Source organism: Caloenas nicobarica, chromosome 5, assembly GCF_036013445.1.
Source record: "Caloenas nicobarica isolate bCalNic1 chromosome 5, bCalNic1.hap1, whole genome shotgun sequence".
In the NCBI taxonomy this organism is placed as follows: domain Eukaryota; kingdom Metazoa; phylum Chordata; class Aves; order Columbiformes; family Columbidae; genus Caloenas; species Caloenas nicobarica.
In genome coordinates this window covers 36,564,603-36,590,061 of record NC_088249.1, presented here as the reverse complement: position 1 = coordinate 36,590,061, position 25,459 = coordinate 36,564,603, and the positions used below count along the sequence as shown (strand labels likewise).

Genomic DNA, 25,459 nt, shown 5'->3' with positions numbered 1-25,459 from the left:
AATAAAGACTGTGATGCAAGGCTTTGCTCAGTTAAAACATAATTTTCAAAGCTCTCCTCATAATCCCTGCCTGAGCATCTCTTAGAGACCACTACTGAAGTTTAATTTCCAACTATTCTTTGGAACTCACAATTACGTTAGAGGCAAATAAACCCCTTCCAGATAAATTCAGGCACCACTACTAAAATTTAATTTCCAGCTATTGTTTGCAACTCAAAATTATGTCAGAGCCAAATAAAACCCTTCCAGAGATATCTAAGAGCCTGAGAAGACAATGATTTTTCATAGCAAGAACACAATTCACTCTCAATTATGAAGACCACCATTAGTAGCATTAGAGAGAAAACTTAGGTAGCTATGGCTTAACACAGGCTTTCATTTCATTGTACGCTGCAGAAAGAAGGCAGCTGCCTGCGAGAACGACTGTGCCAGTTGTGAAGACAGAGAGCAACAGTGAAGAGCTGCAAACATGCAAGCAGTAGGACCACAGGGCAGTCACAAGGAAAGCTGAGCTGCAACTCAGTGCCTGAAAACAACAAAGATGGTAGGAAAAAAATTCAAACCACAAAACAGGGGCAAGAAAAATTTCATCAGCGTTTTTTCCCCATAACACAAGAACAAAAAGCAGGCTAGGCTTTTCTTCACATGTTTGCAAACATATTTCAAGTCGACTTTTAATCCAAATCACCAAGGCATATATATATATACACACACACACACACATATATATATATGAGAAAAGCTACTTTGTCACAAAGCCTCCATAAAGAATGGAGTTGATATTTGCATTAGGGTTTGGGGCTGACAAGACTCCTTTCACTCCATCCTGTGCTCTCCATTTTCTTCAGCCCAAATGTGTCCTCCAGCCTTTTAAGTGTGGCCTGGAGCAATCCCAAGCCAAGGCCCTCCAAAGAAGTGTCTGCCTTGTAAAGCTTCAGAGATGCCCCTGGGAGTGAGGTGGGGAAGACAGAGCCTCAGGGCAATGTCAGCTCCTAAACACTCTGTGGGAGACAGTTGTCAAACACCCCTCTCAAGCAGAGCCATCAAATCCTTTCTGTATTTACACCTGTAAACTCATTCATACCCATGTCCAAATTGACCCACTAGACTGCCTCCCAACATGCGGTTTCACACTTCAGGTTTCCAGGAGGTGCTCAGACATCACTAGGAAAAGCAGCACACACATATGAAAATAAAACGTACTGTCTGCACCGCTTGCATCCCATTTAAGAATGGCATTTCTCTTTGTCAGAGCTGTCACAAAACCCCATGCAGTAAATGACAAGACAACTCCAAAGCACTGCACCTAGTAAAAATTTAATATAATAAAACAAAATTGAAAACAGCAACATTGTTTTAACCATTCACAATTTAAGTGGAAAAATTATAAGGCAGCCATTCATGGAATGATTTTGTGTACAAATGGTTTGGAAAAAAGAGACAAAATTACAGTTCCATACATGAGAGTCAGGTAAACAGCAATGACCACGCAATGTTTTCCCTGGAAAGCCAAGGCTGCTAAGAGATGTAATAAAAGGACAGTAAGAAAAAAATATATTTCTTTTATTTTTAAAAGAAGATTGAGGTGAACAGGAATCTGAAATTCATCATGAAGAATCTGAAATTCATCATAAACTTTCTCACCATCCCGCAACCACTCCTCCTCCTTCCACACCAAAAAGAACACAAAGACATTGCCCTCCTCTTCTTCCTAGGTCCCACAGCATCTCTCTTACTCTGCACAGAGCTGATACCACACAGACACATCTGCTACTGTTAAAAGCTCCTTGAAGACTGAACTAGTTCCTGAATAAGCACAGTAGTTTTCCTGGGTCTCTTGGATAACATGAGCCTTTCAGACATAGAACCACTTCCAGGAGGATTGAAGTCAACAGTGAGTTTGTGTTTAACACCCGGCCACCTGACAGGTCATAGCTATCAAACATTCCTATCTTGGTGTGACAGCTCTGCCCTCCTCAAGTTTATGTCAGTGCAGCTTCCGCAGCTGTCATCAGGTGTTGAAAAAAAAAAATATTTCCCTTCTTTATATAAGGAACAATAAAAGAATTAAACAGTAAGGAAAGTACCTGAACACACCGGGATCAATGGAAATGGGTTTAGTCCAATTCCTATTGCCAATTAAGAAATCATTAACTGAAAGAACAGCTGATGAGAAGATTATAGATTTCCTAGAGGGGTTTACAGAAGGAAAGGGGGACGTGCCTGGCACTTGGTTAATTACCTGCTAGACCTGCTGCCACCTACCTCACAGGAGAACACAGAGGCAGAGATGACTGTTAACAGAGAGAGCACAAGGAATTTGTTTGCACCAGGGGCCCCTGAGGAGTAGAAAATGATACCAGATGGCCCTGACTACATGCAGTGCTTGGATTTACTGTGACGGATGGGGAGACAGGTTAAAAAAAGAAGATATTATAAAATGGACCATTTTATTTAGCTCATTAAAATATTCTCCCTCAAGAAAATAATTTTATACTCTCCTTCTCACATAACCAAGAGCTTTCTTAGTCACTGCAGTTTCAGCTACAGAATTGAAAATAATAGCTCAACACAGAGATAATAGAGGCAGTCAAAAGAAAGTGCTGTCATTACTTCTAAACAGGTAGAGGAGAAAACAAAACCAAAACAACAAAAACAACAAACCAAACAACCAAAACACAGAAGTCTTCTATCACTTAACCAAGTGCCGAAATGAAAAGTACACGTTATCAGAATTTTGGTGCCAATTTTAAGCTGCCAATGTTTTTATTTAAAGTCCCTCACCTGCTGCTGTAACTTGGCATCTATAGTTCCTGCACCGACAAACCAAATATTACCTTTTCTGGTGGCTGCCTCAGAAACTGCAAACAGATCTGAGGGACAGAAAGACAACAAGACCTCTCAGCAGTGGCACCTCGCAGGATTAATACGCCAGAGGTTCTGTCAGCAGTGACAAGGCTGGCTGCCACCTCCTCATCAATGCACAACCATCCATACGAGAAGGTACGATCCACGCGCTCCAACACTGGAACAAAATGTGTGAAATGGGACCTGACCTCAATACCTCCCTAAACTGCTGCAGTTGTTACACACGAGGCTGCAGTGGAACATGGTCTGGATGCCAGCTGGCCCGAGGAGGTGGGGTGGACGAGCAAGTGACAGGTGACAGTTTAAAGAAAAAACCTGACTGGTTTACAAAATGTAACCAATCTGATGCTGCACTAAGCAATCTCCTGCTTCTGCTGCAGACCCTGCGAACTCTCCAGTTTTGGGTAACAATTCATTTATGTGGAAAGATTAAGCAAGGTAAAGCAGTGAGATTATCAAAGAAGAAAGTAATTAGGGGGCAATCAGGAAAAACGCTGGGAGCCCTGGTGTAAACATCTCTGTGTATCATCCTCATCTGTCAGCAACCTGTATCACTAAATGTTTTAAACAGGTAACTTAGTAGTTGCATATGTATGTTAAAAAAAAAAAAGTTGAACAATGTGCAAGAGAGGACCTCATCCATGCCATCAATTTTGCAGTGGCTTTTCAGAACAGAACTAACTTTTGAAGGTCTAATGTCAAAAATGCTTGTTTATGCCTAAAACACTAACTACATTTGAAAATACTGTCTTGTGGGAAAAGAAGATTTCTAATAATTTTGCACTGATTTTTTTAAATTCACCTATTATATAGTAAAACACACACACATGAACAAACGCTCCTGGGGATCAGTACTAGGTTCAGTCTTGGGATACACCTGTATTGTTATAAAGCCAACAGACAAAGCAATCACCAGTCCAATAGCCAGGCCATACTCGTTGTTAAACTAGTAGACAAACAGGACAATGACAGAAATGTAAAGAAGTTGAGAGGCACGATCGCCTGTGTAGTATAAGTAACAAGTGTCATGAAAAACAAAACACAATCATTCAAATAGAAACAAGAAGCACTTCAGTTAAGAAGATATTTCAAGCCTTAAAAATCCAAACAAACAAACAAAAAATCAAAAGAAAAATATATTTGGCAATATTATATTTAAAAAGTGCAGACAGAGTATAGCTTAAAAAGGGTACGGCATTAAAAAGTTTTCCCCTAAAGTAAGAATTTTACGTTCAGTCTGTGCACATCAAGCATTCCTGACTTTTCAATGCACTACAGTTATTAGAATACAATATGTTTTGCATAAGAGAAATGGTGCCTGACAAGAGAAGGCTGTGCCTTGGAAAGGGAGGGATCTTTCATCGCTCTTCTGCAGTGAGAGACATCAGCACTTGGCAGTGAGTCCTCCAGCAGATTCACCAAAAATAACACTTATCAGTAAGAGGCGAATGCACAATTCCCAAAGGAAAAGCAAAATGCCTAACCAGTTTGGTTTTGTGTTTGTTGGGGTTTTTTGTTTAGAACTGTTCTAGAAACACTTTGTACTCTATCTACAGCATATATTTAACTAAATATCAGTTTTGTTAGCCTTAATAACTTTCAATTAATGAAAAAAACCCCACACCCCCACCGATTTCAGCAGTTCACTTCTGAAAATGAGCTAGTGAAGTTCTCTGGTGCAGCTGTCTCCATCAGATTTCTACTCCTCAGAGCCCAGAACTGCTCGATTTTAAAGGACACAACGGATCTCTCTCTCAACAGTAGCAGTAGTGTAATCACAGTACCCAATACTTAATTCCTGCTAAAATTTTTGGTGCCTGTGTTTTACTGACTTGGATGAAGACCAACTCCCAAGGAACACCACCTTTTCAAAATGTATTAACAATTGCATACAAACAACCAAAACAATATTCTCCTTGCTTCTATCCTTTGTCTTAAATAACGGAATACACTGCAAAACTCATTTGCACTTTCTTAACCAGCTGATTTCCTACTCTAATCCTATGCTTTGTCTACCTCACCTCTTTCCTAACAGCAACACTTCTGTGACAAGAGCAGTGTTGTCCAGAGTTCCAAGTGTAGACCGTTTTTGCAATACAATTAGTGACAAACATTACAGGGACCAGTTGCACTGTCAGGACAACATAGAACTGACTGGGGGAGAGCCCCTTTCTTCATTAGTAAGACTTCAGTCTCTCACAAGGCAGCCATCCTTTGTCTTTGCCCTCAGCTATGAAAGCTGAATTGCCGGATACTTTGGTGATTGCAATTCCATGACGAGTCGCTAGGTTCTTCCCCACTCACCTTTCTTAAACTCCAAATTCCATCTTCCCTGAGAATAGGGCCAGAAGTAACAATTAAAATAGCAAATGTCTTCAGAAAAGAAAGTTACACAGAATTTATGTCCGGCTGCCAAAGTACATGTTGCTACACTAAAAACTTTCCCAGTATTCCTCATTTTGCAACCAACGTTCCCTCTGAACTCCATAAAGTGGATGGGATGGATGATGAGTAAGAGACAATGATAAAGGAAGCAGCTGACATTTACTGTTCATGTCAGATTGAGGAGGAGAACCGTGAAATTTGAGCATTTAGTGATGGTGTCCAATGGACAAAACAAGAGGAATAAGGCACCCTAGTACTAGGGCTGCCACCTCCAGACGACTGAGTCCTTTTCCTCCAGTTGATTCAGGTTTGTGGCTATGAGCAATTCCTCCTACTTCTGGGAGGACATGAACTGTGGCAACATAAAGAAAAGTCCCAGCAGAAAACAGCATAGCAACTCCGGTGGCATTGACTTCTGAGAGGGCTTCTTTGCTGCTCTGAAATGGAGGGAAAAAAAAAAAAAAAGACAAAAAAATAGAATAAGCAGAAACCCTTAAACCAATACTAAAAAAAAAAAAAAAAAAAAATCTGTAAATGTCCAGACATAGATGGATTTCCGTCAACTCTTGTTCTCTCACAATAACAATCGTTTAATGAGTTGGTTTGTGTTTTGCACCTTATGCACAACAACTGGCATTCTGAAGTTGACGTAGGGGCAGAAAGACATCTCATCCTAGTTAGTTCACTTCTGACTTCTAGGAACCCTTACAGAAGAAAAGTCACAGTCTGTGCAGAAGCATCTTGTTTGACCATGTCACAGCAACTTCCACATGGCAAAACGACAAAATGTGCTTCGCAACAAAATAAAATTCAGATTGCAAAGCAACAAATTTTAGGAAGGACACTCAAGACTGACTTTTTTTTCCTTTTTCTAAACAAGTAGATGTTAGCCTTTAAATATCTGGTTGCCTGCTGGTCAGAGAAGATTTGCTAGATTTAAGTCCCAAATCATCACTCTTTCAATATTTCATTCATATGTACAAGTAAACATGGAAAACTTTTCCAGAATTTCCATGCAAACTTCATAAGGAAATGCATCTTCTGGATCAAAACTAAGCACCTCTTCACATGCATACTAGGATTAAGATCATATTATTCTACACATCATTCAATGTAATGAAATGCAAACACACTCATATCAGCTTCAAAATACTTCTTGAACAATTTCCAACTCAAGTGTGATGTTAGTTCTCTGGCATACTCTCAGATTATTTTTCCAAAGAGCAGAGATACACCTTGTGCTGTGGAACTACGCAACCACCATGACAGCCCTTCTGCCTTATCAATTCTCTGTTCTTTCTGAAGTGCAAAATGCAAAACCAGCTCTTCGTGAGTCTACATCTCACTCATGTGAGTCTACATCAAAAGAATGCTCAAACAGCATTCTTATATCTATTTACAAACCCCACCTTTTCTGCTGTCTCCTGTACTTCAATATCAAATATAACTCCTTTCCAGCAAGTAAAGGGATTAGCCCAGGTGATTTACTTCATCTTTACTCTCATACTTCGAGTTTCATGAGATCATGTTAAATTCTTTACAAAATAACATCATAGTCTGCCACCAGCATGGCCCATAGCAGTTCAAAACACAGGAGTGTCATAGGAAATGCTATGAGAAGCAGAAACATTTAATTTGGACAGAGATGATACACTTATGCGTAGTAGCCATTTGCTGTATAGACCCAAGAGAAGACTATGCTTTAAGGAGTATGAGAAGCAAGTAAGGTTGTTCTTGCTGAGAATTCAACTTCTGACACAGTGTGAAATGGACTTTGAACACATAGGACCGATTCTGGGTTGGTGCGGGAAACTAGCAAAGATTAGTTGCTACCTGCATATTAAAATCAGAATACACGCAGCAACACTGAAAATTACTCAGTTATACAGTCATCAGATAAAAGCTGGTATATGAGTAAATTGTTAAGTTCTTAGTGGAGAGCAGCAGAAAAAAGACAGCAATCAACCTTCTAAATAAAGCTATACAAAACTCTATAGTGGAGTTGTATCACTGGTTCTGATGGAAACCATCGGTTATTTTTTGTTTCACACATTCATATTGTTATCTTTTTATCCATTTGGTTTTGGTGTGGTTTTTTGTTTGTTTTGGTTGGGATTTTTCTTTGCTTGTTTTGGTTTTGTTTTTATCTCCATTCTGTTAACTTTTTCAAGCAGCTTGGAATTATGTTTCATGAACCTCTTATGATATTCTTCACCCCAAAATCCACCACTAAGCTACATTTTGGGCAGAACGAAACTGCAGACCTACCTTGCTCAGCCCTAAGTATGTCACCATGGACATAACAGGTGCTGCCAACGCAAAGACCAGCAAGTGTTTTCTAATTCGATTCCGTTCCAGCCCAGCGTGCATCAGGAAGGAAACCAGGCCAAAGGCAGCTGGTGCCTGCAAAAAACAATATTCACTGGTAATACAATACCTTCTAAAATCTCCTGAAATCTGAGATAAAGTTGAAATATGACATACTACACTGAAATGCATTGAATCGGAAGAAATTCAAGGAGAGTACAAGTATGTTACGGTTAACCCAAATCAACAGAATTCCACAGACTGCCCTACCTTAATAACAGTACCTCATGGAAACCCGTGTTCTGGCTATCAGAGTAAAAATATTTGTGTAGTCATTATAAATACTAAAATGTTCATTCTGACATGAATCATTGGTATAATCCCTAAGTCTTCATTAACTTATGTAATTTCTTTTTTCGTCCTGATACTACTATGCATCATTAGATGGGACAGTTTCTTTATCTACAGCAGAAAAATTCTACAATTAACATGGAGGGGAGAAAAATTCCCAAAGAAAGATAACTGTCAGCCTTCACATAAACATAGACTTAAAAGCTTTTTGATTAGTTCATCATTCAGTTTCCTTTCTGTTCCCACTGGGAAGCAAAAAAATACTTCCTTCTCCCTCTGCTGGCATCCAGTCTCTTCTCCACTAGTCATAGCTGTTCCACTACTCAAGGAGTTTACTATATTTTCCCCTGCATAAAGACAATAGCAGTCCACCCTGACATTTTTAAGATAAGATATAAAGTAAAATGTATTGAGCATTTTCTATACACAGAATCCTTTCTGGTTTTTTTTTTAAACCTAGAAGGAGGAAACCATGAGTGAAGGAAAAAAGATAAGATGAGCATCAGTCAGTATCAGAAGACCAGAAAAATAAGAAAGACACCAAAGAAGAAATAAATTTCTCTTTCAATACCAAATATTTCTTTATAGTCTTTCACAGGAGAAATTCGTACAATTTCAGAAGTCAGTTAATTTGAACATTAAGAACAATAAAAAGCAAGTTCCACTTGGTAATAGCCATAAACTAAAATTCACAGCAAAAAGACATGCTAGATCTGGATTTCCTAACATTTTGAACATGCAATTATGAAAGCAAGATTTTGGATTAATGTTTGTCTAATTATGGTAATATATGCATGTGCTACTGTAAGTCAATGTATCTGCACACATTTATCTAATAGATACCTTTGCACAAACACTAAGGAAAAAAGATCTTCCTATTGTTTGCTTGTTATAATCAGAAAAACATTTAAAATATTTTCCCGCAGAAATGGCACATGACTGATGTTGAAGCTACCACAATAACAGAGGTAACCAGAAGTTGTAATTTAGTACTTTGATATTAAGTGGTTTCAAAAGACTAACCCTTTATAACAAATATCCTTCCTATTTTATTAATATATCACAGAACCAAAATGCTGTTATAATCACCATAAAACTGCTTTTCATCCCTGAATATGCTAGTACATACTTCTGTGCTTCACCCTCTAGAACTTCTCTGAATACATCTCTTATAGCAGTAAGAATCTTGGGGATTTTTGTTTTTCAAAAAAAAAAAAAGTCCCACACCACCACACTAGCTTTGGAAAAAGTTGGTGTGAAGCTGCCATGTTTCTTCATGAACCTCTCACCCTTCTTCTCTCCCTACTTTTAAAAGACTTCTCCCAACCACTGCAACAAGGTTGGCAGCCAAAATCCTCTGTCATGTGTACCCCATTCAGACTTAGCATCCATCATCTGCTGTTCTGTCACACATCACACCATTGAAGCTATACTGCTAAACTGTTCGTTTCAACGGTGTTACACGTTTCCAGTTTACATCACTAGGGAAACTTAAGATCTTCAGTAATTTCTGTATGCTTTAAGAGTCTTTTAAAGAAAAATAAGATTTTTTGGATGATGACTTACCTTGTGCAACATAATCGCAACAAACACTATCAACTGGACACTAGTCTGAGAAGTAGAAGCTGCTGCACCCAATGCAACACCATCAGCTGAAACAGGAGTACAAAACCATGGATTATTCCTCCACATCAGTTTCAGCTTTCCCACCACCCCCCTTCAATGGCTGAAAGCACAAAACATGTTGATTTGATAAGTCGTGTTACTGAAAATGCCATTAACAATACCAGCCCAACATGTGATTCACTCCCCTTTGTTTCTTCAGCCACACCAATTTCAGGATTTCAGACAACCCTCAACAGGAGCTGTCTCATATTTCTCCAAGACCATAAAAACCATACTAAGAATCTACTCAGTACTGACACACTCTTGACAAATTAGAACCAGGTAACAAGTTTATTTTAGCCTTCTTTAGTAGAAGTGGCTTCCTTGTCTAAATTAAAAAAATCTGCTTTAGCTTCTAAGCATTGAAAGTTTTAATTATTACCCTGTAAATGAATTTTCAAATTTCAAATTTTATCATTTAATATTAATATATTGTCTAAATGAAATAGGAAATTGATATTATATTAATCCTAATGTATAGACACTTTGTTTAATGAAGAAATATCTTCCTGTTCAACATCTTACGACTTACCTAGACAAAAACTTTCACCAGGAGAGATTAAAAAGCACCATATTCATACCGCACATATATAGTGAAGAATTACAACACGAACATGGACTGACTGCAACACATGCATAACTTTTTCAGTCCTTGCAGATCAGCTCAAATGTGCTTCAGTCAAATCTTTGTGCTCCACCCTATAACGTCCTTTTTTCCACAATGTATTTTTTAAAAAAACTTAATATTTTTTAAAAAAAAGTCAACTGACAAGCAAACCCAGAGGTGTTTCATACTACTTATGAAACGTGTTAGCATGTAGCAAAATTTAGTAGCTAAAGCAGCCAGCAAAGGAATTAAAGAGGCAGAGAGTGAGCATCAGACAACTTTTCAGATGGGGAGAATAAAGGAATGAAAATCCTGTACCCAAATAAAATTCCACAAAATATTCTGAGCACTGCAGTAAGTTTTCCCAGTAGGTTTTGGGGAAGATCCTTAGTTCTCCCAATCCTGCCTTTTTGTTTGTTTGTTTTTAATAAAAAGCCACCTTCAAGAAAAGCGCAAGTGTTTCTATCACATCTAAAGATGCGCCACACAGCAGCCGAAGTCCTTGTCAGGTGCTAACAATATGTCCCACATTACCTGCAGCATGGACTACCAGTCCCAGTGTTGTGGTGATTTTGGAGTTGCCTGATCTTGCAGCTTCTGGATCTGAAACAGTCATGAGTCAATTTAGGATAAAGAGAACAAATGCATAAATTATGCTGGAACAAAATGTTTAAGTATCACTGCACATGTCTCTACCAGCTGCTTAGGCAGTTATCTTCAAAAACTATTAGGTTTCGTATTTCTGCATTAGATTTACTTTAAAGTAGTCTGATACCCAACACCTTCAAATCACCTAAAGTTCTGCCAACCTACAAGTGGCAGAATCACAATTCTTTGCAATTTACAGGATCATTGATACAGGCAGAAGCAGTCGTTTCTCTTAACCTCTTGAAACCAAATGTTAAAGTTCTATGCCACCAAAGGGAAGAAAAAGTTAGTTTTGCATCCCCAGAATCCAGAGCTACTCCAAAAGTCAAGATTATTTTTCCCCACATAGCCCAATGTTGGCATTCTCCTTCAGGTGACAGTCTGAGGTAGTCTCTATTGCACTGATTCTCTGGTAACACTCAGTAAGCAATAAATTCTACTCATAATGGCAGCAGTAATAAAGATTCCCCTCCAACATTATGCACTACAGAAGAGAAATGCAGCCAGTGCTGCCTGAGATCCAGTGTTTTGACTGCCCCTTCGAGGACATTTGCAGGTTTGTTCACCATACAGCTCAACAGGGCAACAACCACCAGTGAAACTGTTACTCAGAATCACAGCAAAGGACAGGGAGATAAGTCCTACACAAGCAGACAAACATGTTATTACTCAACTGTTTAATTCCAAACAGTTGAACAGCTGTTTAGTTATACCTGTGATCAGTAAGGTGACTGTAAGTACACTTACCCAGGGCCACCAATACAGAAAGTCCAGTCCTGTTCCTTTCCTCCTGCCTGTCTCCCTGCTCTCCAGTCCCTCTCTTCATGCCCAGGCACCCATATAGTTGCCCAGTGAATCAGGTCAGCGAAGTAAGCTGGTTAAAAACTGATGTATTCTCTCTGGTCAGATTGATCTTCTGAATCAAGGGGAGCCTATTTGAGCAATTGCATGAGCTGCATTTGGATGACTGCGATAGTATACTCGTGTCAAATAGGAGAAATTCACAAATAATATTTCCTTTAAATTTGTTTTGAATTGACCAGAACTAAAATTGTTCAAAGAGAGAGTTCACATTTAATTTCATGCCTCCATTCTGGTCTACAGAATTTTGCTAGTTTAGACAAAAGTAAAATCTAGCCACTTGGGAGATAACAAAACTACCAGATATTCGTTCAAAGAAGAAAAATGTTTTTCTTCAGTAGCTTTAAAAATGTTACAAAAAACACTCCTACATTTCCTGTGACAGAGGTACAGACTAGATAAAACTTTATTTAATATCCTATTTTGTAGTGTGCGTATGTAATGCAGATCATAACCAATTTTCTCCTGGTATTTGCTCTGACGAGAGACACATGAAAGGGTCATAACCCCTACAAAACAAGGATTTTCCTGAATGTTGTTTGCCTGCATCCCCTTGTCATCCTCACTGCCTTTGTTTCCTTTGAAAAGCTCTGAAAATCAGCTGGCCACAGCTGTGCCTTCATTTCTTCTCCAGGAGCACAAAGGTGACACAGCCCGTGCACCAGCCTCCCATCTGTCCCTCCACACAAGCATCTGAGCAGCCGCACCTGTGCACTGCCAAGGATCCACCCAGAACACATCCCCATTGTGTGTGTGTTTTACTCTGTTTTCAAGATCGATTCCTTAACTTTTGAGGGCCTGCCACAAGCAGGAAACAAAGCAACTGTAGGCATTTTGAGAGTCTTGCAATGAAGTTTTTGGACTAAGCAGGAAGTATTTGAAGAAAGTGAGGCTCGAGGCCAGTGTGGGAATTCAACCGTGCAGTTACAGTAAAGGACCAGAGCTTACATCTAGTCATTTCTGCAGCCCTACTTAAGATAAAATTTGCAAAGAACAAAAAGGTACCTACATCTATGACAATTAAGTAGGAAAAGTAAACAAAGACAAGACTAACCTGAAGTTTTTTGGAAAGCCAAAGAAATCCCCTATGGGTGATACTGTAAAACAGACAATAACTCAGGTGTCAAGTCACCCTCCCCCCCTCCACCATACGTGCTTGTACAGTGATTTCATGTTAGAGAAGCAAGCTCTTAAAATATGCTGAATTCCAAGACAAATTTCCAGCAAGAATATTTCGCACAGACCTCGCTTAAGTTTGTAAAGCACCTACGGAAACTCTGCACATGACTAGGTAAAATTAAGTCTCAGTAGCCTTCAAAAAAATTCCAACGTGTTAATTAAAACAAATTAGCAAGTCCAATTTAAGTGAGTCTTTACTTACCATCTGTAGAGTGCACATGAGAGCTGCCAATCTGATCCACCAACAGCATGAAGACAAAGCCGAGGACAAGGGACACACCGATGTAGGCGTGCAACCTGGAATGGTCATGGCCATACTCATGTACAGCTGGGATTTCCACTGCCTTCTCAGACTCAATCACACGCTGCATCTCACTCGCTGGGTGATGCTTCCCTGTGGCAGGCAAGCAAATGGATTAGGAGACGGGACTGAACGTGGCATGGTCACTTTTCTCCTCCTTTGCTGAAGGTATTCCTCACGCTTTCTCTAGACAACACAGGTCTAAGATCAGTCTTAGACCATTTACTTAGGGAAGCATGCATTTGTCTGGTTGGCCTCTCCCCATACATCTTCAGCATGGAAAAACAAAGAAAGCATTAATACTTGATAAGCCACGCTACTTTGTTTAAATGCTGCATTTTAAAAACAATTTGATTGATTAAAATTGCTGAATAATTCCTTTTTTAATTTAAGTTGCCAGTTTTGTCAGTATTCAGAGATACTGTCAAGCAGTTAAGTCATAATCTTCATTTAAATGAGAAAATACAGGATGAGATCAAATAGGTTCCATTTACTAAGAGATCTAATTTAATCTCTAAGAAGATGAACTTTATATCTCAAAGCATCAGTGTCTAGTTAAACAAGATAGAATTGATACATTCCATTGATAAAGACTAGAACAACAGTCAAGTCAGCACACAGCCCTACAAATGTCAGTACCATCCTAGAAACCCAAAGTCCAAGCCCGGTGGTTGAATGTTGTGTGGTTGTTCCTTTTCCTTACACAAGCTTTAATTCCATAACTACCCCAAAACTTTTACTTTGTCTCACTGAGCTACCCTGAAACTAGGTGAACTTGGAATGACTCTAAAACTGCAAGAAGAAGGAAGACGGCTGGATGGGTTTTTAGTTAAGTTTCCATAGTATAAAATGCTTTATTTGCTCCACAGTTCATAACTTAGAAACATTTTCAAATATTTCATAGGTTAGTAAGTGATAAATGTGTCTACCTACAATGACTTTTAGAAACCAAAGATGTAATAACTTTACCAACTTTTACAGGTTGCCATTTATCTTCACCACAAGCAAATACTCACCACATACAAAATTCCCACCCATTTCAACAGAAATTACATCAGTCTCGCTTTGAATTTACACAGGCTTGACGAGAAAGAAGGCTTTTCCAGCACATGTATTTAACACTTCCAGTAGTCTTCAGCCTAGTAGCTCCCTAAATCGATCCATGAGATCCTCCAACCTTGCTCATGACCACAGGAAATTACTGCTTCTGCAATACCATCTGACACGGAGAACAGTGTCCAAAAGGACAAAACTTTTTCAGTATTGGCCAAAGACTGGCAAGAGTTGCCTTAGTACATTTATGTGGAAGAGATTTAATAGAGCTATTTTTTAGCAAAATTCTAGGTATTGTTTCCAGTTGATATTAGCGAAGACTCACCTCTAAGCCTTCTTCTCCCAACAGCATACAGAAATACTGTTAGAAAGGTACAAGCAAAGATCAGGAATAGGGAATTTTGAATTAAGTTCCCAGCTACCATATAGAGCACAGTAAACATCTGATCTCTTGGCTTCAGACTCTGTGCTCACCTGAATAAGATACTATTTTTTTTTTCTATTTCCCTTTATGGCCTCTGGCAGAGACAAGACATCAGGCTAGAAAACCCTTTTGGGTGATGCAAAAGAGGCATTTAATGCTCCTTGGCGTATTTGTTATTATAAACAGTTGTACTTGCACAGCAGGTAAGGTGCTTTACACACAGTATTACTCACATGTTTCCAGTGGGAGAACAGACACAGTAAATCTACTTCCACATCTCCTACCTCAAGCCAAGCCAGATATTTAAGTTGCATGCTATACTCCAAGGCCCTGAACTACCTACGATCCAGTACACATTGCCTCTATTCCGGAACACGGTCAATGCTTACCACCACATTTGGCAGCTTCAGTTAACATCAGCAAATCTCTTTAAAGTTCTACTAAAATGCTGCTTCTTCTATGCTTCTGTGCTAGACCCAATGACGGTATCACGATCTCTAATTGTAATTATTTTTGTAAAATCTCCTGTCCCTCCCCTACGCTTAGAGAACACAGTTACTTGTACAAGCAACCTTCCTGTTGGAACATGGGAACTCAAGATAAATTTTTTTTGAATAACAAATAAAAAAACAGAACCCATTTGCAAAGCCCCAGTGCCCTAGAGAAAATAGGAATCACAGTCCGATATAAAGAAGCGACACACTAATTTTCACTTCCTCACAAAGCAACACTTAACACTACAACATAACCTAAGAACATGAAGAGGACTCTGTTATATTCAAATGCTTAATCAGGAACTATATTTTCTCTTAAGATCTGACTTGATTTTAAGATCTGCACCTGGGGAGGAATAACTCAAGATACCGGTACACTGGAGGCCAACAATCAGAAAAGCAGCTTTGCAGAAGAGGACCTCACGGTCCTTGTGGACACAAAGTTTACCATGATCTGAAAAGTCTTTTCCAACCAAAATGCTGCTATGATTCTAAGAGCCAGCAGTGTGCCCTGTGGAGAAAAAAAAAGCGCCATGCAAGCCCTGTGCTATGCTCAGAAGAGCACTGCCAGCAAGTCAAGGGCAGCGATCCTTGTACTGTACTCAGCACTGGTGAGGCCACACCTGGAGCACTGGGTCTAGTTCTAGCCACCCCATTACGAGACACACACGGACATACTGGAAGGGCACAGAGATGACTATGGGACTGGAGTATCTCTCCTATAAGGAAAGGCTGAGAGCTGGGACTGTTCAGCCTGGAGAAGAGAAGGCTCAGAGGAATCTTCCAAATGTATATAAATACCTGATGGGAGGGTGTAAAAACAACAGTCTTATGTATTAATCACTTGTTCCTATCTATCCCTTTTAATTCTTCCTGAAGTTTGGAATGACCTACTCGACCTTATCCATCAGATGAACTCTCTCTTTTCTGAAAGACTTCTTCCAAAGTGACTTGAAAACAATAACATGTGCAAACCCCTCCTGGTTTCATTTTGTATTTCTTGCTATTTCACAGGACAGCAATGCTTTGATGACAATATTGCATAGAAACAACATTGATTAGGCAAGAAGTTTCCACCAGAAATTCAAAAAAATCTTTACTAGAAACGTTACCGATTTATTTTTTAATCACATTTAATGGTAAGAGGACTAGTGTATAGCACATAAAAGAAACTAGGGTATTTACTAGATTATTTCATTGGTCTAACAGCAAGGAATGTTTTCTCAGTATGAGAACGAACTAGGCTTTTGGAGGAGTCATTTAGCACTGGAAAACTTTCTTATTTTGGAACAGCTGATTTGTTCTGCTTGAATCAGATAAGGATATTAAAGCCTAAATTGATTATAATAATTACAATTCAACACACACTATTGCTCCTGTTTCAACCCTGCATTCTTGAAGTTCATTCTAAATAATTTTTTTTAAAAAGTGAGTGACAGTGCAACTTTCACGCACCTAACTTAAAAAAAAGAATGGCGACACACAAAACAGAGCATATCATACACTAGGGCTTTCCCAATATCTGTGGCTTAAGTGACAAAAGTAAAACTTTCATCATTTTGGGGAGGTCTTTTGGTTGGCAACTACTCTTCAGAAGTTTTAGACATTAACAGCAAAAGCTTGACTTACTCTAGCACATCATCTCTTGCTGGAGTATTCACACACCTTTGTGGATGAGACACAACTGTGCAGCCATTCCACTGTGCAAAATGTTGGCACAACGCCATCACTACAGACAAAGCACATCAGAATAGCTTTAGTGGCCCTTGAAAGATTTTGCAAGCATATCATTGCTGAACAAGATCAATTAATAAAATAATTTTACACCACACAAAATTGTTGCCACCTACATTAAAAATTTAACTGCTTCAGATCACTTCAAGCCATAAAACATAGTGGGTAACCTAGGGCAATCTTTCTGACAGCGGTTACGCAGTTTTGCCCGTTAAAACAAAGGACTGAAGTTGCCAAAGGAATTTTATTTGCTGGTAATACTCAAATCAAGGTTTCACTACATACACATAGGTTTATGGTCAAATAATAATCTGTATCCTGATATACTAATTGCTCTCACCCTACAAGCTCAAAAATTAGAAATTATTTATTCTGTGGCCTGTGAGAAAATACAGAAGTAATAGTAAATTATTTTGCATCAATGACAAACACTTGTGTTGATAACCAGCAACCAGTCTCTGAGTTAAACTGGACAAATGCAGACACCTCTCTCCCCTTCACTTTTTTTTTTTCCAGTTTTATGAATACACTTCAACATTCCGTTAGGCACGTTTCTAGGTTTAATTACATACATGGATGAAGCTATAAAGAAAATTTACTGAAAGCTGTTGAATTCTCAGAATCTTAAGTTTAACTTTGAATATCCTAACTATTAGAAATATTTTTTTGTATTTAATCTATAATAGCCATGAATTTTGCCCCTCTGCAATACAAAAAAAAAAAAAAAATCTTTACAGATAGAGTATCTTTAGTCATGATGCTCTGAGTTAGGAATTGAGTGTGAATTCATTCACACAACAAATTATTTTTTCCTATGTAAATACTTCCGGTATTACTACTGCAGTAATGGGAAGTGCCTTTTTTCTCCACATACTAAACTAAGTTATATAGCATATGGCTCTAAACAGCAGGCTGTAGATTTCATACATGAACAGTATGCCCCACTTAGTGAAAAAAAACCACAAACCTTCACAGCAATTGTATTTACTGCTAGCCATATCATTACAAGAAAAATTTAGTCTACTTAGAATTAAAATTGAATGGAGAGCAAACCCACAACTACAGCTCATTAGAGACACCCTGCATTAGAGTGCACTAATTACAGTACAGTATAAAAGCATAATCAGAAGTTCTTTCACTTCTGATAAAGATGATTTTATTTATTATCTTCTGTTTACTTTAAATCTAAGCTCCACAACATAAATTTAGTAGAAACTGAAACAGTAAAAATTAAAGCATGTTACTAAAAAGAAATATAAACCAGTGTAGAAACAAGAAAAAAAAAAGGTAGCACAAGAAAAGAAGAGTATTACAATTATCTCTCAATCTCAGATTAGTAACAATGGTAGACACTTGCAAAGTTTTCTACAGCTTCAACTTTATAGTCCTCTCTCCTGTGACCGCTAAGTTGTTGCTGTTTACCTTCAGACAAATTTCTGATTCTGACAATACCGGAAAAATCTCATACATGCAATGGTAATGTAATAGCACCAGACTCCAAGCTAAAGCAAGATTTAAAGTGCACTCCAAACAGAGGTAATGAGCCCTGACTATTTAAAATAACATCATAACCTCACACTGAGTTTTACTAAGACTTTTGGGAATAAGATATTCCCCACACTCATGTCCCTACAAGACATACAATCAGTGTTAGCTTTGAGCTATTCATTAGGGGCTATGAGGCTTTGAAGACTGGTGACACCAGACTAGAACTGTGGATGCTTGAACTTGGAACCACGCACAGATATCTATGTGTAATGGACACTACCACCCAAGAAAGAAATGCCCCCTACTCTGCAAATTAGCCCCATAGAACCGTAATTTTCAGCCAAGTATATTAAGGTAACTTAATTCCAAGATGCTCTTCAGCTTCAAATGAGGAAATTATTCTGATGCAAGTGCATATAGATCTATAAAACACTTCCTGCAATTGCTTTAATGAGAACTAATCTAAACTACAAAAAGCAAGAGCAAATAGCCTACAATTTCATTGTCTGCCAAAGGCACCCTTAACTTTCACTGCAACTTCAAAGGAGGTGTAAGTTTTAACTCTCTGCAGAATAAGGAATGCCACAGATGACCTGGCATAAAAGGCTGTGGTTCCGTGAACAGTACCTGGACCCACAAATGACCGGATCACTCAGCAAGAGTCATATGATCCACAGCCTGATCACATTTCTCTGTCAAATCACCATAAACATACAATATCATGCCTATGGCAGTTTTGTGATCCTATGCCAGCTTTGTGTCATGCTGCTGTGAAACTCGCCCCCCAATCTCATGTTAAAAGCCCTAGAAACAAGCCCCAGTAGATCATAACACCATGACCTAAGTTATCTTGAACGAGGCCACCTACAGACATAGGTTTGGTTCTTACCCTCCAAAATGTCTTCATAAAGTGCATGTACTCCTTCTGGCACAATGACAGCCAAGGCAGTTCCACACAGCAGCCCAGCGCCCAGAACAGTCACCAACTTTAATCTCTCCTGCAACAAAGCACAAAGCAAGGATCATCCTTAAGAATGAAAATACTTTCTTTACTCTCCCGCATCAACACAGGAGGAAGGGAGAATGTCCTGTAAAACCTCTTGCTGGTTTCTATTCAAGGGCCCCAGTTGCATAGTCCTGTATTTCTAATGATTAACTTTCTGAAAAGTGAACGTATCCAGTGTCTGATGCAATCAACTGAAGGAGGAAATGAAAGTTAAAGATGACCCATTTGACTCTTAACATCAGACAAAGAAATGAAACATAGCATACTTGAAAATAGCAGCAATTGCTATATTTGGCACTAATGATTACTGGGGTCTAATTCACCCTCTAGGCCTTCAAACCATAAGGCCTGCAGAGACAAAGAAAGATTAAAAGAGCCTGAGTTTAAAAGCATGTCTGCAACTCTACGTTTTATCCTCATTCTGAGTTTGTTTTCAAAGACATCCTTCCTACTACGAACGATACTTAAAAATGAAAGTTCCCAAAAACCTCTGCTAGGTATGGCACAGCACAAGGTAAATTGCCTGTTCCCAAAAAAAGTCAATCTAAATAATAAAAGAAAATACAAGCAAGAAAACTAAATTACCAAAGCAAATACAGAAAGACAAGAGAACCAATAATGCAAATGCAACTACAGCCAGAAGTACATTAGTCAAGTATGAGTATAAACTGTTAAGGCAGCTATAATATGGAAAAGGGCTAGGAAAAATTCTAAAACTACAGAAACTGAATATTTTAGAGAGAGAAAAAAGCAGCAGGCGCTCTGCTTTTGCCTATAGTTTAGAGAGATGGAAGAAATGAAGTTTTTATAAGGCAGTTACATGATAGATGAACTATTAATATATTTCAGTCTCTAAACCAGTCATCACTCTTGTGCAGAAGCCTGTCCTTAAAACTGCTCTCCTTTAATGGCCTTCTGTTTAATAGGGTATCATTGAAGAACAGACCTTCTTTAAAAACATAAAACCATGGATAAAAAAGTAACACAAGAGTAAGATACTGCAATTGTACTTGAAAGATCTGATGATGTGTTCCATGTATTTAAAAAAAAAAAAAACAAAAACAAAACAAAAGCAAAAACAACTAAGGTGCCAGATGAAGTTTTAGAACTAGTTATCATAGCATTTGCAGACTGTCAGGTGGCTACAAAATACGGTAGAAAGGACTGACTTCCCAAAATAGGTCCAAAAGCAGAATTATAAAAAATAATTTTAAAAGGCTTACTCAAATGAAAGTTTGAATGAGATAACTGCATCTGTCAAACTAATAATGGTGCTAATACACATTTCATGTCATTCTTTTTTTTCTTTTTGATCCGAATGGGAGATGCATAAATGCAGACCAGTCCTTATTGGTTTTACAACCATTTCTAAGCCTTCCAGTAGCATTTTAAAAGGAGTTAAAGACTGTAAATGCATTTAGGGCAATATAAAATGGTATTCCACTCTCCAGGTAAGTACAGACAACAACAATCCCCTTTCCCTCTGCAAAGGCAGGTTCTAAAATAGATTTGCAATTAAACCCTAACAATAATACATCAACTTTATGTTTTTGTAGTAAAGAAAAATAGTTTAGTCCATATTCCAGGAAGAATTTCTATAACAAGATTAAAAACCACACACAAAGAGCTTATAAGTACTTGCTATTATCAGTAAGGGTTATCTTTCTAGTTATACCCTCATTTAGGGCAAAAGCTTAGAGAGATCACCCCTCCCAAACTGAACTGTGTTTTACTCATATAAGAACAGCTTACTATTACTTTTTGCTTCCATGACTACAACACCAACAGGCTGAAGTGAAAGCCATGTACTGAAAATCCAGTTATATAAACATTTAACCGAGTCTAACATATATCAACTTGCAGAGGTGGTTTCTCATCATTTCCATAAAACCCCTTATCATATCACACGTAGCAACCATGGGAGTTCAGATCCTCGTAACAAGGGTGTAGCACACATTTTGTGGCAAAACCATCATCATCATCTTCTGTGCACAATGAGATGCCTGGGTGCTACCAAAATAACAGTGTTAACTACTGAGGACCTGGAGACAGAGGTCAGCATTTGACTAATGGGAAACCACTTGTCACGTGCCTGTTCTCCTTTATGTACCACGGTGACCTTTGTGTACCACAGCGTTTAATCTCACCAAAATAGGCAACACTTGTACAGAATAGGAAGCTCTAGAGAGATGCAGAACTAGGTTTCTGAAGCAAGCCAAATGTGACCAGATGGAAACAATTACAGCATTACTTGGGAAAAATCAAACAGTAATATGCAAGAGATGAAAACACCTGCAAAGTTTCCAAAAAACATGCACTGTACACTGGCGTCTGTTACAATTGTCCTTGGTAAATTGTTATACAGTGGCGGGCTACATGAAAAGATAATCTTCAACACCTATTGCTCATAAAGTCATCTTGCAAAAATACAGTACCTTAACATCGAAAACCAAGATTATTTTTACAATGCAGCACTATAATATCTTTTACATACAGGGGAAAAAGTGTCAGCAGTAATACTGTTTTATTACAACTGCAAATACAGAGTACTGCTTGCTTTCATTTGGGCAACTGTGAATTTGAAAGATCCATGAAAATAATACACACTAACAAGTTACTGTTTCAAAAGAAGTCTCCAACTCCTTTTCAGTACGAAATATGTAGACACAGTGAATATAGCAATCTGATAATTGCAGCCTACCCAGACAGGCAAAAGTCATCTATTTTATCCAAGAAATCACATCATTTCAGTTATGAACACAATTGTGCCTCTCTTGTTAAAAACACAAGCAACGCACTAAATAGTGCTAAAAAAAAAATGCATGGGGAAAAAAATCTTAAATTCATTAAATGAGCAAGCCGTTCCACTGTTCAGTGTTTGGTTTAAATCTGCACGGCACTGAAGGTCTTACTTGGACCTATCTAAAAGCTCACACCTACTTCCAGCAGCAAGCCATCCCACCCCAGTCAACACTGCCCACCTCTATTACACCAGCACAAGACTCAAACTGCTAGAACTCTGGGGTTTTTTTAAATGTTTGGGGGTTTTGTTTTGGTTTTTGGGGTTTTTTTGGGGTTTTTTTGCATCTAGGCTGCAACTTAAGAGATAGTCTCAAGAGCTGGTACAGCGTTGTTTCCAGCCCAACAGAGTACTGTCAATTAGGATTAAACTGAAAGGGTACATCTGCACATAGAAAAAAAGTGAAGCTCTGTTCAGTCTGTAACTTTTCACCACCAATGTTTAGTCACACCTGGCTTTGCTGAAATTTTATACTTTCAAGAATGTCCAAATCTAATCAAAAGAATAGAAACCAGCATGAAATCAGAACACAACCAATATGTTCCATGACAAAAAAACTCATCTGAGAAACACATATTAATGCTAATGAATATTTTTATTGTTCTCCAGCACCTGGCATTAATTTTTGTTTTCTAACCATTATAGGTGGCTAGTGGAAGGAGACATTTTTCCTCACTAAGGCCTTCCGTGAAACTTTTTGCAAACCGTAGAGTGCAAAGTTCAGTCATTTCAGTTTGACATGTCCATGTTGCACAGGCCCAAGCAATCACTTTAAACAAAACAATTCTAACTTCTAATTAGACACTTCCAGGATTAGTTAGCACTTGCAGATAATCTGCAGAGAGATTCAGCTCCCCTTTTAAACCAGCATAGCACGAGTATCCTTAAAATATCCTGTTTAACACAAGAGTAAAACTGAATCAAGAATTTCCAAGAGCTTAAGATACCACAATAAACTTGACTGCATATTTGTGCACCGTTGGTAAAATACTGCACACACAAAAGGCTAATAGATATGTGATTACTGCTTATGCAGACTGCTATGCTTTTGGATCCACAACAGATCTCTATTCCTGCAGCTGTTGGGAGCCCCAAAAGATTTAGGAGCCCCCTGATCCAACTATATAAATAAGCCTCATAAACACAGAACAAGAACTCTACCTTCAAACAACACAATATAATGTCAGAGAAACCAGGTAACTACCAAGCACATACATGAGGGAATGCAGAATTAAATAACAAAAGAGACAATATTAGCAGGCTAGGCAGTGTTCTCAGCAAATGTGCAAGAACATCCTTTGTAGTCTTCAGGGCAAAAGTGAGTTTTGAAGAGTGAGACAGTGGAAGCAACAGCCTCGAAGTCATATAAGTGAAGGACCATCCAAGCATCAGACAAAGCACTGGCAAAACAGAACTATGCTCGTGTTTATGTAAAGACTTCAGAATATATTCTCATGTTGTAACCCATTTAGCTGAACTGTACTCTTAGCAAAATGAACACCTTTCTTTCCACGCTGTCCAGAGCCTGCTGCTCCCAAAGCCTCCTAGTAATGAAGGGACCAAAGGACAGGGGCAACCAGCTCTGACTTGATGCAAGAACAAGTCACATCTCTCTTCCAGAACTCCACTTTCCAAAAGCAGCACTGGTCCCAGCAAAAACAGGAAACCTTTCCTGAGAGAGCTCTTACTAGCTCAGAGAAACTAAACTCTCACTACACCACATCTGTATACAACAATTATCACTTAGAAAGATAAAAAACCCCTCAGGTATTAGAGGATATTAGGAGACTGTCAGAGCCTGTAACAATCATAATTTCCTCAAAAATCATCTCTTGGAAGCACCCAAATACATTCACTTTTGAACTCCTGTACCACTTGGAAACTCATTCAACCCATAAAAGTCTCCCTTTCCTTTAAAAACACCTTGCGTATCCAAGATATTTTTCCAAAAGAGTGCCTTGTGTTCCATAGGATAGAAGCACGACTTGAAGTTGTGCTGTCATCAAAGAGCCAGAGTTTAACTTTTCAGCAGCATGAGTTGTGAACAAAATTGTGAACCAAAACTAGGTTTTCTGACAATGTTCTCCAAATTGTTTTTAGAAACCCTAACTTGAGGCATAACAGAAGTTTAGACACTTAATAGAAGTTAATCTCTGACATCAGAAGTTTCTGACACGTCTAAGAATAACTATGTCCAGCTGCTATAATGCCCTTCCACTACATGCTGCTACTTTGCTTCATCTGTAGCCAAGATGCTTCGATCAAATTTGGCCCACTTAAATGGCTTTTATACACACTGTGGAACAAGCATAATTTTACACTGCACTTTTGAATGAGAGTTCCTTAAAAGCCTTATAAAGTTACAACATCACCCCTAACAGCACTGCCACACTTGGAAGGGGACTGCACTAACCCCTCCTGGTTGATCTCTCCATCCAGTTTCTGCTGTTCCCCCTTGGCAACCAACGAGCGGTTTGGCAATTTGACAAAGCTGTCTTACCTCGGAAAAATTAACTGCCAAGGGGATAATTCCTGCCACATAGCAGGCGACCAGCATGGCCAGCGACAGCAGGCAGATGGAGCGGAAGTCATCCATTTCGCTGCTTTCCCTCCGGTCCCTTAAAGTGAAATTCAACAGCAACTTTTCCACCTCGCCCCGCACGCCTTATCCCGTGCAGACACCGAGCTCCCAGGAGAGGCTTTCAGCCATGTCTGTCTTGCCCGGCGGCTCCGGCCGGCTCGGCCCCCAGCGGCCGGGCTCCCGCCGGGGCCGCCCGGCACCGCTGCAGGGGCGGGCAGGGAGCACGGGCAGGGAGCCCCGGCGCGGCGACACCTGCGCGGCTGAAGGGAGGGAGGGAGCGGCCCGGCCCCGGGCAGGCCCGGCCCTCACCTGAGGCAGCGGCACCTTCCCCTACGCCCCGCTGCCCGCAGGGGGAGGCAGGCGGGCGGGGAGCGGCGGGCGCCGAGGCGGCTCCTCGCGGAGGGGCGGCCTGATGCGGGCCGCGTCCGTGGGGAGAAGGCGCAGGGAACCTGCGGGACGGCGCGCACCGCAGCGCCCCTCACCCACCGCCCCACCGCTGCCTCGCAGGCCAAGTGGCAGCCCCAGACCCAGCGCTTCCCCTTCCGGGGCACGTCCCGCCCTCGCTCACGTTGCTCCACGCCGTTCCCGACTTCAAGATGGCGGGCGACGCCGCGGCCGCCCAGCGCCTCGCGCGAGCCGCGGCGGGAAGAGACGGCTCCCTCATCAAAGATGGCCGCGCGCCCCGCCCCTTCCAGCCTGGTGCCCTC

General features: G+C 39.6%; 1 protein-coding gene across 2 annotated transcripts; it reads right to left on the bottom strand.

Annotated features, from left to right (window-relative positions):
- Positions 1-1,301: 1,301 nt before the first annotated feature.
- SLC39A9 (solute carrier family 39 member 9) lies at positions 1,302-25,238 on the bottom strand. Of its 2 annotated transcripts, XM_065636796.1 has the most exons (8): positions 25,062-25,238; positions 24,672-24,789; positions 19,255-19,363; positions 13,074-13,265; positions 10,718-10,786; positions 9,478-9,563; positions 7,522-7,656; positions 1,302-5,690 (listed from the first exon to the last, which is right to left on the bottom strand). In XM_065636796.1, the coding sequence occupies exons 2-8, from the start codon at positions 24,765-24,767 to the stop codon at positions 5,460-5,462; spliced, it is 918 nt and encodes a 305-aa protein (XP_065492868.1). In that variant the 5' UTR covers positions 24,768-24,789; positions 25,062-25,238; the 3' UTR covers positions 1,302-5,459. The 2 variants fall into 2 exon arrangements, with proteins under 2 accessions (XP_065492868.1, XP_065492866.1); XM_065636794.1 differs by lacking the exon at positions 24,672-24,789 and having other exon boundaries at positions 25,062-25,078.
- Positions 25,239-25,459: the final 221 nt, after the last annotated feature.

Bases quoted from the DNA above. Each gene is read 5' to 3' on its own strand.
- SLC39A9 (XM_065636796.1), bottom strand. From the start codon at position 24,767: ATGGATGACTTCCGCTCCATCTGCCTGCTGTCGCTGGCCATGCTGGTC. The intron at 13,266-19,254 runs GTAAGAACCAAA...TGCCTGCCACAG, and splicing joins TTATGAAGACATTTTGGAGG to GGAAGCATCACCCAGCGAGT. The intron at 9,564-10,717 runs GTAATGTGGGAC...CTCCTGTTTCAG, and splicing joins ACTGGTAGTCCATGCTGCAG to CTGATGGTGTTGCATTGGGT.